At 40.2% G+C, this 17,557-nt stretch overlaps 1 protein-coding gene across 1 annotated transcript; it reads left to right on the forward strand.

Annotated features, from left to right (window-relative positions):
- The first annotated feature begins 1,245 nt into the window (after positions 1-1,245).
- On the forward strand, positions 1,246-15,116 carry SERPINB13 (serpin family B member 13). Its single transcript, XM_019797811.2, has 8 exons — positions 1,246-1,304; positions 2,503-2,684; positions 3,183-3,239; positions 6,158-6,286; positions 6,676-6,793; positions 8,719-8,861; positions 9,071-9,226; positions 14,678-15,116. The coding sequence occupies exons 2-8, from the start codon at positions 2,520-2,522 to the stop codon at positions 15,080-15,082; spliced, it is 1,173 nt and encodes a 390-aa protein (XP_019653370.2). The 5' UTR covers positions 1,246-1,304; positions 2,503-2,519; the 3' UTR covers positions 15,083-15,116.
- Positions 15,117-17,557: the final 2,441 nt, after the last annotated feature.

Genomic DNA, 17,557 nt, shown 5'->3' on the forward strand with positions numbered 1-17,557 from the left:
ATTAGCAGGAAAAACTGGAATTTGGAGATGTAATTTTTTATGGAGTTTTTTTAAATAGTTTTGTTTTCCTGAAATCTGTGAGCTTGTTGGAGATTTATGAATTATTGGTCCTTAACCCAGTGTTTGGTACATAGTAGACTCCCAACAAATGTTTGCTGAGTCAACTAAAATGAGGGATTTCATAATTCATGGAAAGAATGCTTGAGAACAAGAGAACAAGTGTGTGTGTGTGTGTGTGTGTGTGTGTGTGTGTGTGTGTGGTTACTGCCTACCCAAACTTTTCTCACTGCTTTTTCTCGTTCTTTTCTAGCAAGATAGTTTTCTTTCATTTTCTTCTTTGCATTTGATATCTTAAAATAATGCAACTGCTAAGTTACCTTTATTGCAGAGACCGGGCTTGTCAGGACACAGCCTTGTACATCCACGGCAAGTAAAGTATGCATTAAATCAGATCTTTGTCAGGCTATAAACCAGCGGTTTCCAACCTTGGCTGCACAGCATAATCACCTGGGGTGATAAAAATTCTGATGTCTGATTCTCACCCTAGAAAGTGCTCACTTAAGTTGTCTGGGCATCATTTTTGTTTGTTTGTTTCCCAGGAGATTTTAGTGTGTATCTAAGATGGAGAACCAGTGCTCTGAACAATTCTTTCCAGGGGATTCCCAAGATCACTGGGGATGAAGGCCCTTTCATGGTCTCTCCACCTGGGTCAAAATTCATTTGACTTGGCCATTTTGGTCCTGGGTTGAGCTTCTGCTTTTAGTCTTATTTTGCTGTCTGGTTGATTTTTTTTTTTAAAGATTTTATTTTTTTTATTATTTATTTGACAGAGATAGAGACAGCCAGCGAGATGTGGGGTTGGATCCCATAAGGCCGGTACCACGCCCTGAGCCAAAGGCAGACGCTTAACCGCTGTGCCACCCAGGTGCCCCTGCTGTCTGGTTAATTTTTATCTCTTTATTCTTGGACCTCCCAAACCCTTTGTGGGGGAACTTAAGAATTTAAACGCTATTCCTCTATGTTGTAAGGTGCACCCTTTTTGAGTTCACAGAAAAACAAGTGCATAACTTCATGGCCACGAGTGGAAGAAACAGGAAATCCAATCCTCAGTTTTGTTAAAAACATTACATGCTAATTTTTACGAGGGAAATTGTCATTGAGAAACCAAAGGTTGTTTCACTGGAAATGCAACGCTAATGACTAGGGAGAGGCAGAGAGAGCGCTACAAATTAAAGATCTCAACAGCTCATGTTACCATGCTTCCTGGCTCCTCACTCAGCCACCTCTGTCTCTCCAAAAATCAGGTAAGTTCTTTCTTTGGCTTCCACTTAAGACTTCTGTGTTTTCAAAACACGTTGATGTTTGTTGATTTGAAGGATGGACTTCTGTTGTGCAGAGTTTTCCTTGGGCTGGGTTTGTTTTGTACAGAGCCTACACAGCCATGACAACGTATCATCATCTTGTTTGACAGTAAGTTAATTCATTTTATTTCTCAGTTAACTTGCAAGGAATCCCTGTGAGGCAATGCGGGGTTGAAACAGGAGTTTTAACAGCAGATATAGAATGACTAAGCACGGATGGACCCTTGATGGCCAAACCTCTTCAAAATATTTAGGCTTTCAAAAAATTTTATCCTGCATTAATCTCATTCTTGTTTTAGGTTTTTTTTTTTTTTTTGAAAGCCTTTATAAACTAGTTATAACATAGTTGGTGGGGAAGAAAATATAAAATGTGTTTTATTTATTTTGGTAAATATTAATTGCTCTTTAAAATTACTTCTTTTTCTGTGAGATAACAAAAGTAATACGAACTCATGGTACAAGCCTGAAACAAGATAGAAAAGTATAGAAAAGAAAACACTATTGCCCCTACTTAATAATCCATGGCAAAGTGATATATCTTTGCCCTTCAGGGAAAATTCAGTCCAGAGTCAAGTTTTCATGCAGTTAAGGACTGGGGTTTAGGAGAATTAATGTGTCCTGCCACTCTCCGGACTAGATCTTGAATCAGTTGAGAAATGGAAAGTATCAGAGAAGGAGCCACTGTTAGCCTTATTATTTTAAGGCTGGTTTGGAGAACACAGCTTGCACCTGAGGTCAGCAGGGATTCCTCGGCCTTCCCTTGGCCTGGTCATGGGCCAGCAGCTGGACAGCTGGACAGGAACAGGCAAGGGCTGGGCCTGCTTGGGGAAGATGAGCTCAGGAGGAGGCAGCGGCAGGCAGATACAGGCAGGCTCTGGCAGAGAACAGAAGAGGCGTTAATCCTGCTGCCTGTAGAAATGAGAACAGGAACACCGGATGCTGCCGGATTGATTCACATCTCCTGTCCAGAGAAGGCCGAGAAAAGGGGGAGAAGCAGACTGCAGTGAGTTTTCCCTGGGAGGGTGAAAATCTCTATTTTCTGAATCAATGCAGGGAGAGGAAGAGAAGCAGGAAGGGTTCCTGTGACATAAAGCAATTCAAACGAATGAAACGTTCTCGTTTGGTTTTGTTGTTGTTCTAGATCTTGCTGGAATATTCATGGATTCGCCTGGTGCAGCATACACTCGGTTTGGGTTTACTCTCTTCCAAAAGCTGAATAAAGTACATGACGGCAACATCTTCTTTTCCCCTGTGGGCATTTCAGCTGCCATCGGCATGCTTGTCCTGGAGGCCCAAGGAGCCGCCGCAGTTCAGTTACAGAAGGTAAGGCGGCTCCCTTGCTGTCCAGCACGGGCTCGTCTCTGGGGGCAGCCCTCCAGCATGACCCTGAAATGGGGCTTGGAAACAGAGAATGCATATGAAGACACAGGGCAATTTCAAATCTATCAGGTAGTCGTCCTCCTCCAAATATCGCCATGCCATCTGCTCTCTGGTGCTTGAAATTCCTTTGAGCAGGGTTTTGTGAGTGGCCTTGTCCAAAGTCATTAACCTCATAATTAAAGATTGAGCGTGAAGAACAGAACCTACTGGAAGAACTTGCATAATCCCCACTAGGCTATAAAAGACACATCAAAGATCAGTACGTGAATGGCTAAACCACTGTAGGTGAGATTAATGGGCAGTCGAGACCTTTGGGTGATTTCACAGGCAGAGAAATGTTATCTGTTTTCCACGGAGGTTTCTTTAACAAACATTTTACTGATTCTGTGTGAGGAGTCTCTCTATTCTGACCATAACCATACTATTTTCTGTCCCTTCCAGATGCTTTTCTCTGAAAAAGATGCAGAGAGCTCAAAAATCAAAACGGAAGAAAACATGGTGAGGAGACAGATGTTGTATCCTTCAGGATGGCTGCTTTGTTGATGTGGGCTCTCTGGGAAAATGTGTAGGAGAGCTAATAGTTCTTACTTATTTTTAAGCAATTACAATCACTCCAGCCAAGTAGGGTTGCTTGTAATAAGCCCTTAATATTAAGGTGAGACTTTTCAAAAAAGATTTATTTATTTACTTTAGAGAGGGGGAGAGAGAGAGCACGAGCCAGGGAAGAGGAAGAGAAAGAGCCCCTGACGTGGGGTGTGATCTCAGGATTCTGAGATCATGACCTGGACTGAAACCAAGGGTCGGACGTTCAACCGACTGAGCCACCCAAGCACCCTGAGGAGACTTTAATTTTAAGGGCATTGACCACTCTGATGTAAGTGCCCACAGACTGAAAATTTCCTGTGGCAGAATGAATGGGTTTAGGAGTTAAACAGATTGGCGTTCAAATCCTGTCCCAGTCACTTAACTACTTTGGGCAAGTTATTTTCTTTGAGCCTCCATGAAGTGTCCAGTGGAGTGTCTGGAACACGCTGGTGACTCACCCAGTAATACTGGAGGTGGTAGTAGGCAATACTATTACTACATACTATTCTTATTTTAAGCCCCTTGGTGATGTTTTATTTAAAAAATATATTAGCACAGGACTACTGACTTCTTAGGGTCTCTTCGAGCTCTAGGGTTGTAGTAGTATTCCTTACCGAAAGGATAACCTGCTCAAACGTGGGGAAGTTCACAGGCAGGGCTGGCATCTGGAGACGGTTGGAGCTCTCAGGAGGGGCACCTCTGCCTGACAGTAGTCATCGCTCAGTCCCAGACGCTCATAAAATCATGGCTCCAATCGCCCAGCAATATGAGCTGTTCATTTCACAATCCCACGCGGCCAGGTCATCTGGTTGGCTCAGTGGCGTATGTGGAGAGTCAGGCTTCCTTACAAAGTTTGTGCAACAGAATTGGGTCAGACAGCTGCTCCACTGTCCACTCAGTCAAGGAGCACAGTTGTTTTCAGAGCCTTCTCCCTCCCAAGCATAGTAGCCTGTACAGAATCTTTGTGGGAATTAGAAAAAAGAACAGCCCCTTGGACAGGTGCCCACCCTGGCTTGGTGATGGGGATGAGGGTTGGCTTTCAGCTTTGTGCAGGGCGCAACCTGTACGGCTCTGCATAGCAACTCTGTCCATTCCTCAGGACTTTGCTGTGAGCCACGGGGTACGAAGAGGAATAGAGTTACTGACCGAAAGGATGTTAGGACAGGGGCCTGTCTTGGAGGTCATCTACTCTGATCTCCTTTCTTAATAGATGAGAAAACAGATGAATAGAGTGAGCTGCCCAAGGACATGCCAGATGTATATCTGATTAGCACATGAATTCAGAGTATTCTGAACCTTGCTTTTAAAAATTGAATTTCAAGATCTTAGTATGAGATCTTGACAATTTCAAGATTTGTGGAAGGAAAACTGCTTTACTACGCACAAATCTTTCAACACCAAATGTGTATTTTTTTTACTCACATTAAACATTTGTGACATTAATTGCCTGGAGTCAGAGCAGACCCCACACATTAAGGGCTCCATTCCACGAAACTGGACCTACTTCAGATGCCAATTGCAAGGAAGTAAGTTCCCAGATTACCCACACTTTGTCCAACTTGGCTACAAATCAGAGGATCCCATTACCCCTTACTTAGGTTTGATAATTTGCTATAATGGCCCACGAAACTCAGGGAAACACTAGTCTACTGTAAAGGATACAAATGAACAGCCAGATGACGAGGTATATAGGGTGGGGACTCAAATTGTCCCAAGAGCAAGAGCTTCTGTCCCTGTGGACTTTGGAGTTCACCACCCCTCTAGCACATGGATGTGTTCACAAACCCTGAAGCTCATTAAACACCGTGGTTCAGGGATTTTTATGAAAGCTTTATCATTTAGGCATGTCAACTATTAGCTCTATCTCCAGCCCCTCTTCTTTCCCTGGAGGATGGGAGATGGTGCTGAAAATTCTAAGCTTCTGATTATGGTTTGGTCTTTTCCGGTGACCAGCCCCCACCTTGAAGCTGTTGAAGCTGTTCAGGATCCCACCAAGAGTTGTTTCATTAGAACAAAAGATGCTCCTATACCAGAAAATTCCAAGGGCTTTAGGAGTTCTGTGTCAGGAACTGGGATCAAAGAGCAGATATTAAAACAAAAGATGCTCCTGGTACCTCTATCCTTCAGCAAATTACAAGGTTTAATTTAGGAACTGGGGAAAGAGACAAATATACATTTTTTAAATGTCACAGATGTAAAATATCTTGTTAATTTTTATATATTATTTTTGTTGAAATAATACATTATTAATATATTAATATATAATTATGTATTATAGTTAGATTGAAATGATGTTTTAGATAGATTTGGTTTGGTAAAATATAATATTAAATTTGATTTCATCTGTTTCTTTTTACTTCTAAGAATGTAGTTACTAGGAAAATTTAAGATTATGTATGTAGTTCACATGCATTATATTTCTATGGAACAGTACTGGTCTACAGTATATATCCGGGAGGTAGGGTTTATATATGTTTGACTTCACTAAATATTAACAAATGGTTTGACAAAGGGATTATACCAATATCTATTCCACTTAGCAGTGTACATTGGCCCATTTCATAGAATCGTGTAGACAGAGTGGAACCTGACCCCAATGGCCTTGAAATCCCTAGTTATTGATATTCATGCACAGTTGATCCTTGAATAACATGGGGTTGAATGGCACAGGTCCACTTGGATGAGGATTTTTTTGGAGAAATGTAACACTGTATTGTAAATGTGTTTTCTCTTCCTTATGATTTTCTTAACATTTTCTTTTCTTAAGCTAAATTTATTGTAAGAATACAGCACATGATGTATATAACATATATCTTTTTTCGATTTTGAAGACTGACAAGACCGAAGAGATACATCACCAATTCCAAGAGTTTTTGGATGAGATAGGCAAACCCACTAATGATTATGAACTCAAAATAGCCAACAGGCTATTTGGAGAAAAGACGTACCTCTTCCTTCAAGTAAGTTTTGCTGTGTCCACCACATGTATGAGTGGTATTCATGAATGGCCAGTGGCCCTTTTAGGACTGTGGGTCCTGGAGGCATGCTGCTAAGCTGACTCCCTGGCTCAGCCCACGTCACAGGGTGTGTTCCCCTGCCTCTTCTCTAGACACCCAGACCCTCGGGGAGCTTCTTTTTAATTCTGGCAGTCTAATTCTGAGTTTTGCCTTAAACCTATCGCACCTGCAAAAAATGTACATGGAAGTACTCAAAGTGATTTGCCCAGGTCCTAAAATTCCCTGCTAACAATGCCTGTCATCTTAATGTAGAGACACATTTATTTAGAGATTATGAAATGGATAGATCGAATTTTCAACCTCTTTCTATTCCTTCTCTGTTCCTCTTAAAGAAATACTTAGATTATGTGGAAAAATATTACCATGCTTCTCTGGAACCTGTTGATTTTGTAAATGCAACAGATGAAAGTCGAAAGAAGATTAATTCCTGGGTTGAAAGCCAAACAAACGGTAGAGTATGGATCAGTCACTGAACATAAAACACTCCTTGAGTACCTGCTCCGAGAGAAGACCTGAGCTTGACACTGCATGTGGGGCCAGGGTGCATAAGTTTTTTTTGGGGGGCAGACTTGAGATAAATTTTTCAGGGTTAGAAGGGCAGCACTGGGCATGAGGAGTGGGAAAAGACACTACAGATGGTGGAATGGTCTCAGCACATGGGAGAGAGTCAAGGGTGCACCAGAGAGGGACCACAGAAAGCCAACCTCATGGAAACACATAGTGGAGAATGATCTGCACGTGGCTGTAGATCACGATATCTTTGGGGCTCCTGAAACTGGACACACGTCTGTGTTGGGTTCACATCTTTTCCTTTATATCAGATCCTTCCTTTCTGAGTCTGGGTCCATAAGTGGAAATGTCACAAGGTGGTTCCTTTCTCTTTGTCAAGTGAGAAACATTCAGTCTCCTCCCATCAAGACCCACCTTTTTTTTTTTAATTTTAATTTTTTTATTATATTATGTTAGTCACCATACAGTACATCCCTGGTTTCTGATGTAAAGTTCGATGATTCATTAGTTGCGTATAACACCCAGTGCACCATGCAATACATGCCCTCCTTACTACCCATCACCGGTCTATCCCATTCCCCCACCCCCCTCCCCTCTGAAGCCCTCAGTTTGTTTCTCAGAGTCCATAGTCTCTCATGCTTCATTCCCCCTTCTGATTACCCCCCCCTTTACTACCTACAGCAGGGGCTGCCTGGGCTTCATCTCCACTTGAGCGTCATGCAGGTGTTATAACAACTTTCAGCCCCATCCACAGCAGAGAACTTGACAGAGCCCTCCCTTCAGCCTCCCTCCTTATCCCCTAGTATTGAGGCAAATGCATAAGAGATACCAGACGGACTACTAATATGGAAATACACGTTGGGGGGCGCCTGGGTGGCGCAGTTGTTAAGCGTCTGCCTTCGGCTCAGGGCGTGATCCCAGCGTTCTGGGATCGAGCCCCACATCAGGCTCCTCCGCTAGGAGCCTGCTTCTTCCTCTCCCATTCCCCCTGCTTGTGTTCCCTCTCTCCCTGGCTGTCTCTCTCTGTCAAATAAATAAACAAAATCTTTAAAAAAATAAAAAAAGGAACTACACGTTGGGGAGCAATAGCTGATACTTTAGTGTTAGAGTTTCAGAATACATTTTTTTTTTAAACTTCAGTTATCAGGAAGACATTATTATTTCACAATGCATTTTTTGGTCTTCACACTTAGTCCAAAAAATGAAATAGAATTTGAAAGAGCAGGAAAAAAGAGGGCCTATCAAGGGGTTGACTGAAGGCAGTATTCAGTGTAGGCTAGGCTAAACCCAGAGACAAAAACATTAGCCCCTTTTCCAATAATATAAGAAATCTCTAAGTTTTGGGTGGTAACCACATCAAATGGGTAAAAATAATAACAGGTAACACTTACTGAATGCTTCTTGTGAGCCAGATAATGTTGTAAGTGCTTTACACATATTGTAAATATGTGTAATAGTACACATATTTTACACATAATATTACACAATAATATTGCAATAACTCCAATGAGGCAGGTTTTATTCCTGTTTTACAGATTTGGAAACTGAGGCACAGCAAGCTTAAATAACTTGCCCGAGATTCCTCAACCTGTAAGAGACAAAACTGAATGCTCATAGAGGCAATCTGATCCCAGAGCTTGAACTCTTAACCATCACACCTCAATTTATCCAATGGGATAAATAGGCGATGGGCAAAGTGAGAACCTCCCTACGATTCTGCCAGCAAACCTTTTGTCAGCAAGGCCTTCAGGTGCTGAGCTGGCTGAGTTTTTAATGATGAGTCAAGTCCACCTGCATCTATCTGCCATGCATAGCACTTGTGATTTTGAAGATGGGCCAATTTTGTTGTTGTTGTTCGTTTGCAGAAAAAATCAAGGACCTGTTTCCAGATGGTTCTCTAAACAGCTTCACCAAGCTGGTGCTGGTGAACATAGTTTATTTTAAAGGGCAATGGGACAGGGAGTTTAAGAAAGAAAATACCAAGGAGGACGAATTTTGGCTGAATAAGGTATGGCCCTTAATTTATTTACGTGATGTGTTTATACATGGAATATAAAATCTAAAGTCATATTTGAGCAAACGTACATGGTGGATGGCAAAGGCGGCTCTGAGGCTCTGATCTTTAGCATCATTTTGTGTTGAGCTAATTATTTTGGTGAGCTAACTTTGTTGTCTTATGCCTCTTTTGACATGGCATGCTCTGTTACTTTGTTGCAGAGTACAAGCAAATCTGTGCCAATGATGACACAGTGCCATTCCTTTAGCTTCACTTTCCTGGAGGACTTGCAAGCCCAAATCCTGCGGATTCCATATAAAAACAGTGACCTAAGCATGTTTGTGTTGCTGCCCAATGACATAGATGGTCTGGAGAAGGTAAAACCTTGCATCTCCCCAATCTTACTTTCATTTCCTGAGGCTTTGCGTCCCACTGGTTGTTTCCGGGTAAGCCTGGAAACAGAGCTTCTGATATGGAGCCGGTGTCTGATAGTGCCAAGCAGAAAATATTTCTCATTCTGTGCAGCAGCGATAGATGGATGTCTAAAGAAGAGCATTAGATGGATGGTATCAGGTTTATTAAAAACAAGCAATACTAAAATATTTGGGGATGAACTAATATAAGCATTTAAGGTCATATGGGAGTTCTAAAGATCAGCCACCATTCTGAGAAATGGTTGATCTCTATGCACCTTTTTCCCAGAAAACTGCATTTGCACATACAGCAAAATTTGCATCCTGTTCAGCAGGTGATTAGACCTCCTGATTTTCTTTCTTGGGCCTTTAATTTCTTTTTAAAGATTTTATTTTTGGGGGAGCAGTTTTAGGTTTACAGCAAAATCTAGAGAAAAGTATGGAGATTTCCCATGTATTCCCTGGCCCTACACATACATAGTTTCCCTTATAATCAATATCATTTACCAGAATGGTAATTTTTTTTTAACCAAGGATGAACCTACATCAACATACAATAATCATCCCAAATNTTGAATGGCACAGGTCCACTTGGATGAGGATTTTTTTGGAGAAATGTAACACTGTATTGTAAATGTGTTTTCTCTTCCTTATGATTTTCTTAACATTTTCTTTTCTTAAGCTAAATTTATTGTAAGAATACAGCACATGATGTATATAACATATATCTTTTTTCGATTTTGAAGACTGACAAGACCGAAGAGATACATCACCAATTCCAAGAGTTTTTGGATGAGATAGGCAAACCCACTAATGATTATGAACTCAAAATAGCCAACAGGCTATTTGGAGAAAAGACGTACCTCTTCCTTCAAGTAAGTTTTGCTGTGTCCACCACATGTATGAGTGGTATTCATGAATGGCCAGTGGCCCTTTTAGGACTGTGGGTCCTGGAGGCATGCTGCTAAGCTGACTCCCTGGCTCAGCCCACGTCACAGGGTGTGTTCCCCTGCCTCTTCTCTAGACACCCAGACCCTCGGGGAGCTTCTTTTTAATTCTGGCAGTCTAATTCTGAGTTTTGCCTTAAACCTATCGCACCTGCAAAATATGTACATGGAAGTACTCAAAGTGATTTGCCCAGGTCCTAAAATTCCCTGCTAACAATGCCTGTCATCTTAATGTAGAGACACATTTATTTAGAGATTATGAAATGGATAGATTGAATTTTCAACCTCTTTCTATTCCTTCTCTGTTCCTCTTAAAGAAATACTTAGATTATGTGGAAAAATATTACCATGCTTCTCTGGAACCTGTTGATTTTGTAAATGCAACAGATGAAAGTCGAAAGAAGATTAATTCCTGGGTTGAAAGCCAAACAAACGGTAGAGTATGGATCAGTCACTGAACATAAAACACTCCTTGAGTACCTGCTCCGAGAGAAGACCTGAGCTTGACACTGCATGTGGGGCCAGGGTGCATAAGTTTTTTTTGGGGGGCAGACTTGAGATAAATTTTTCAGGGTTAGAAGGGCAGCACTGGGCATGAGGAGTGGGAAAAGACACTACAGATGGTGGAATGGTCTCAGCACATGGGAGAGAGTCAAGGGTGCACCAGAGAGGGACCACAGAAAGCCAACCTCATGGAAACACATAGTGGAGAATGATCTGCACGTGGCTGTAGATCACGATATCTTTGGGGCTCCTGAAACTGGACACACGTCTGTGTTGGGTTCACATCTTTTCCTTTATATCAGATCCTTCCTTTCTGAGTCTGGGTCCATAAGTGGAAATGTCACAAGGTGGTTCCTTTCTCTTTGTCAAGTGAGAAACATTCAGTCTCCTCCCATCAAGACCCACCTTATTTTTTTTTTAATTTTAATTTTTTTATTATATTATGTTAGTCACCATACAGTACATCCCTGGTTTCTGATGTAAAGTTCGATGATTCATTAGTTTCGTATAACACCCAGTGCACCATGCAATACATTCCCTCCTTACTACCCATCACCGGTCTATCCCATTCCCCCACCCCCCTCCCCTTCCAAGCCCTCAGTTTGTTTCTCAGAGTCCATAGTCCCTCATGCTTCATTCCCCCTTCTGATTACCCCCCCCTTTACTACCTACAGCAGGGGCTGCCTGGGCTTCATCTCCACTTGAGCGTCATGCAGGTGTTATAACAACTTTCAGCCCCATCCACAGCAGAGAACTTGACAGAGCCCTCCCTTCAGCCTCTCTCCTTATCCCCTAGTATTGAGGCAAATGCATAAGAGATACCAGACGGACTACTAATATGGAAATACACGTTGGGGGGCGCCTGGGTGGCGCAGTTGTTAAGCGTCTGCCTTCGGCTCAGGGCGTGATCCCAGCGTTCTGGGATCGAGCCCCACATCAGGTTCCTCCGCTAGGAGCCTGCTTCTTCCTCTCCCATTCCCCCTGCTTGTGTTCCCTCTCTCCCTGGCTGTCTCTCTCTGTCAAATAAATAAACAAAATCTTTAAAAAAATAAAAAGGAACTACACGTTGGGGAGCAATAGCTGATACTTTAGTGTTAGAGTTTCAGAATACATTTTTTTTTTAAACTTCAGTTATCAGGAAGACATTATTATTTCACAATGCATTTTTTGGTCTTCACACTTAGTCCAAAAAATGAAATAGAATTTGAAAGAGCAGGAAAAAAGAGGGCCTATCAAGGGGTTGACTGAAGGCAGTATTCAGTGTAGGCTAGGCTAAACCCAGAGACAAAAACATTAGCCCCTTTTCCAATAATATAAGAAATCTCTAAGTTTTGGGTGGTAACCACATCAAATGGGTAAAAATAATAACAGGTAACACTTACTGAATGCTTCTTGTGAGCCAGATAATGTTGTAAGTGCTTTACACATATTGTAAATATGTGTAATAGTACACATATTTTACACATAATATTACACAATAATATTGCAATAACTCTATGAGGCAGGTTTTATTCCTGTTTTACAGATTTGGAAACTGAGGCACAGCAAGCTTAAATAACTTGCCCGAGATTCCTCAACCTGTAAGAGACAAAACTGAATGCTCATAGAGGCAATCTGATCCCAGAGCTTGAACTCTTAACCATCACACCTCAATTTATCCAATGGGATAAATAGGCGATGGGCAAAGTGAGAACCTCCCTACGATTCTGCCAGCAAACCTTTTGTCAGCAAGGCCTTCAGGTGCTGAGCTGGCTGAGTTTTTAATGATGAGTCAAGTCCACCTGCATCTATCTGCCATGCATAGCACTTGTGATTTTGAAGATGGGCCAATTTTGTTGTTGTTGTTCGTTTGCAGAAAAAATCAAGGACCTGTTTCCAGATGGTTCTCTAAACAGCTTCACCAAGCTGGTGCTGGTGAACATAGTTTATTTTAAAGGGCAATGGGACAGGGAGTTTAAGAAAGAAAATACCAAGGAGGACGAATTTTGGCTGAATAAGGTATGGCCCTTAATTTATTTACGTGATGTGTTTATACATGGAATATAAAATCTAAAGTCATATTTGAGCAAACATACATGGTGGATGGCAAAGGCGGCTCTGAGGCTCTGATCTTTAGCATCATTTTGTGTTGAGCTAATTATTTTGGTGAGCTAACTTTGTTGTCTTATGCCTCTTTTGACATGGCATGCTCTGTTACTTTGTTGCAGAGTACAAGCAAATCTGTGCCAATGATGACACAGTGCCATTCCTTTAGCTTCACTTTCCTGGAGGACTTGCAAGCCCAAATCCTGCGGATTCCATATAAAAACAGTGACCTAAGCATGTTTGTGTTGCTGCCCAATGACATAGATGGTCTGGAGAAGGTAAAACCTTGCATCTCCCCAATCTTACTTTCATTTCCTGAGGCTTTGCGTCCCACTGGTTGTTTCCGGGTAAGCCTGGAAACAGAGCTTCTGATATGGAGCCGGTGTCTGATAGTGCCAAGCAGAAAATATTTCTCATTCTGTGCAGCAGCGATAGATGGATGTCTAAAGAAGAGCATTAGATGGATGGTATCAGGTTTATTAAAAACAAGCAATACTAAAATATTTGGGGATGAACTAAAATGAGCATTTAAGGTCATATGGGAGTTCTAAAGATCAGCCACCATTCTGAGAAATGGTTGATCTCTATGCACCTTTTTCCCAGAAAACTGCATTTGCACATACAGCAAAATTTGCATCCTGTTCAGCAGGTGATTAGACCTCCTGATTTTCTTTCTTGGGCCTTTAATTTCTTTTTAAAGATTTTATTTTTGGGGGAGCAGTTTTAGGTTTACAGCAAAATCTAGAGAAAAGTATGGAGATTTCCCATGTATTCCCTGGCCCTACACATACATAGTTTCCCTTATAATCAATATCATTTACCAGAATGGTAATTTTTTTTTAACCAAGGATGAACCTACATCAACATACAATAATCATCCCAAATCCATAAGACCTTTAATCTTGAATGCCTTGATTTAGTCCCTTTGATTTAAACCCAGACTAAGATATCTTCTAAAATGGGTCCAGTACATGGAAGCACTCAATAAGTGATAGGTACTATATTATTATAATACTAGATGCCATTCTGCTGGTGTGAAATATCTCTAGTAGCATTATACACTGGAAAAACTTGGGACAGCAAAATGGCAATATGTATGAAAGCTTTAAGAGTGTTCATACTCTGACCCCAAAATCCCAGTTGTGGGGATTGCCTTAGGGAAATAATTCAATAGAAAAAAAATTGCCTTTCTGAGTGAAATCAGTGATTTCGGCATTAAATACACTAGGATACCTAGTTTGAAATTCATCACCACCACCATCATCATCGTTATTTTGAGATCCACAGTCTCTATCAGCATCTATCATGATGGATACATACTAGATGACTGTAAAATGAATGGATGAATATTTGGCAAAATCTATCAGCTCGATGGACTTATTATTTATCAGTTTGAAGATATTAAGGAGAGATACAGACTTGTGAATAAGTTTACATTAAAACAAGTAACACAGACATTCAATGTGATTGCAACTATGTAAATATAGATGTATTATATAAATTATATCAATTTAACATTTTAATTATATATAATTCATATAAATATACAACTTAGTATATATAAATTACATATCATATATTCATAAAAGACTACAGGGGAATAGTAAAAAATGAAGTGATATATATTAGATTGATAGAATAACTTATTTCTCATCTTTAAAAATTCATTTAATACTATAGAGTTTTCACATATACACAGATAATTTAAATAAAGAAGTATAAGACAAGTGCCTGCTATATAAAGGCAAGAGTCTAGTGAAATGAAATTTCTACTTTTATTCATTATCAAAATTAGTAATTTCTGATACAAATCAGTGTTACAGTGTTTCAACTTTGTATTGATAATCATACCACCTTCCCCTCCTATTTTTCTTAATAGATTATAGATCAAATAACTCCAGAAAAATTAATAGAGTGGACGAGCCCAGGGCATATGGAAGAAAGGAACGTGACCTTGCACTTGCCCCGGTTTGAAGTGGAAGATGGTTATGATCTGGAGGCTGTCTTGGCAGCCATGGGGATGGGGGAAGCCTTCAGCGTGTGCAGAGCTGACTATCCTGGGATGTCCTTACACTCCAGGCTGCAGGCACAGAAGTTCCTGCACAGGTCCTTTGTGGTGGTAACCGAGGAAGGCACCGAGTCTTCAGCGGCCACCAGTGTGGGATTTGCCCTCACCTCAGCGCTGGGTTGTGAACATTTTCATTGTAATCACCCTTTCCTGTTCTTCATCAAGCACCAGGAGTCAAACAGCATCCTCTTCTTTGGTAGATTTTCTTCTCCTTAGGATAGTCATTGCTTTGGCAGAAAACCAGTGTTGGAGTATTATTAAGACTTAAGGNACCGAGGAAGGCACCGAGTCTTCAGCGGCCACCAGTGTGGGATTTGCCCTCACCTCAGCGCGGTTGTGAACATTTTCATTGTAATCACCCTTTCCTGTTCTTCATCAAGCACCAGGAGTCAAACAGCATCCTCTTCTTTGGTAGATTTTCTTCTCCTTAGGATAGTCATTGCTTTGGCAGAAAACCAGTGTTGGAGTATTATTAAGACTACGGAAATAGCCCAGTCTTTTAAAAAAAATTGTTTTACTTGCTTGCATTCCAATCTTACCATCAAAATCAATGATTTAATGACTGTAATAGGCTGTGTTGTGTTTATAATTCTCCTTGAAAGTGAAATGCCCTTTTGTTTGTGCAATGTATAAAGTGAGTTAAATCAAGGCTCATTAGTAATCTCCTGTTGATTTCTTCTGAAAGTAAGTCAACCTCTTGTAGTTTTGTGCATTAATGGCAAGAAACAGACTCTTCAATAAAGAATATGGACTAGTGTTTCTGGGAGTCCCTCTAGTTCTAATAGTGTGACATAATACACAAATAAAATAAAACAATAATTTATTCAATACATGTGTTACTTTTTTCTTTCTCAGCAGATAGTGTGGCCAACTGCACAAAATTTAGAAGCATATTAGCAGAACATAAATTAAAGCTTAAAGCCAGAACAAAATAAAAGTGTATCAGACAGAGAGGATTCCCATATTTTCACCCTCTCTTCTAATGGAGTATCTTATCTGTTGTCAGTTATGTAAGCATTTTGATATTGTGAAACAAATGTGATTTAGAGAATATAAATACTGTAGCTCATCACTATTTGTACCTGTCACTTTTTTAAAGTGACAGTAAATATCTGGTATGACTTTTAGAGGAGTGTTTTCTTTCTTTTTTGCCCATTTCCATATTTCTGGTTATTCTGTGAGTGAGCTGTGGGCACTACCAAATAGTATCTTCTTGAAGATGCTGTTTTAGAGGCTCTCAATCTATTGCCAATGCTCCTTATTGTGGGCTTACTCGACTTCTATTTTTTTAGTTTTTAACATGATCCCATTACTGACTTATTTTTTAACAGCTCTTTTAAGCCATAATTTACCTACTAAAATTCATACATTGTAAATTTACAATTCAATGATTTTTGGTAAATTTCTACAGTTACGCATCTATCACCACAATCCGGTTTTGGAATAGCTCTATCATCCTAAGAAGTTTTCCTTATGCCTGTTCCCACCCCCAGTCCCAGACGACTATTGATTTATTTTCTGTCTTTATAAACTTTTCTTTGACATTTCATATAAATGGAATAATAAAGTATGTAGTTTTTTGCATCTAGCTTCTTTCACTTGGCGTAATGTTTTCAAGGTTCATCTAATTTATAGCATGAATCAATACTTCATTCTTTTTATGGCTGAGTATTATTCCATTACATGGATATTTCAGGTTTTGTTTACTCATTCATCAACTGATGAACATTTATATCGTTTCTACTTTTTGGCTATTATGAATAATAATGCTATGAATATTTTGTATACAAGTTTTGTGTGGGCATATATTTCCATTTCTCTTAGGTATATACCAAGGAATGGGATTGCTGGGTCATATGATGTCTTAATGTTTGTCATTTCGAGGAACAGCCAAATTGTTTCCCAGAGTAGCAGCAACCATTTTACAGTCCCATAGCAATGTATGAGGGCACCAATTTCTATTCATCCTTGCCAGTACCTGATATAACCTGATTTTAAAATTTTAGCTGTCCTCGTGATTGTAAAATAGTATCTTGTAGTTTAACGGTGTCTTTTGAAGTGCAAGTAGAGTCTAATATATCAACATTATCTTTGAAGGATAATGCTTTTGGTGTGTTTAAGAACTCTTTCCCTAATCCAAGTTTTCAAAGATTTCCACCTGTTTTCTTCTAGAAGTTTCACAGTTTTAACTCTTCCATTTAAATCCATGGTCTATTTGCGTGTGTGTGTGTGGGGGGGTGGAGGTTAGGGTCTAAGTTATGATTTTTTTGACTACAGATATATAATTATCACAGTATCATTTATTAAAAAGACAATCCTTTCTGCATTGAATTGTCTTGGTACCTTTATCAAAATCAATTAACCATAAATATAACGTTTTATGTCTGGGGTCTCAATTTTGTGCTATTGAACTATATGCCTACCGATATGACAATACCACAATGTCTTGATTATTATAATTTTGTAATATGTTTTGAAATCAGGGAGTATAATTACTTTGTTCTCTTCAAAATTGTTCTGGTGATACCAGGTCTTCTGCATTTTCATATAAAATTTAGAATCAGCTTGTCAATTTATTTAAAAAGCTATTGGGGGGGCGCCTGGGTGGCATAGTGGTTAAGCGTCTGCCTTCGGCTCAGGGCGTGATCCCTGCGTTATGGGATCGAGCCCCACGTCAGGCTCCTCCGCTGT

This window comes from Ailuropoda melanoleuca, chromosome 14, assembly GCF_002007445.2.
Source record: "Ailuropoda melanoleuca isolate Jingjing chromosome 14, ASM200744v2, whole genome shotgun sequence".
Taxonomy (NCBI): Eukaryota; Metazoa; Chordata; class Mammalia; order Carnivora; family Ursidae; genus Ailuropoda; species Ailuropoda melanoleuca.

Bases quoted from the DNA above. Each gene is read 5' to 3' on its own strand.
- SERPINB13 (XM_019797811.2), top strand. From the start codon at position 2,520: ATGGATTCGCCTGGTGCAGCATACACTCGGTTTGGGTTTACTCTCTTC. The intron at 2,685-3,182 runs GTAAGGCGGCTC...TGTCCCTTCCAG, and splicing joins CCGCAGTTCAGTTACAGAAG to ATGCTTTTCTCTGAAAAAGA. The intron at 9,227-14,677 runs GTAAAACCTTGC...TTTTCTTAATAG, and splicing joins ACATAGATGGTCTGGAGAAG to ATTATAGATCAAATAACTCC.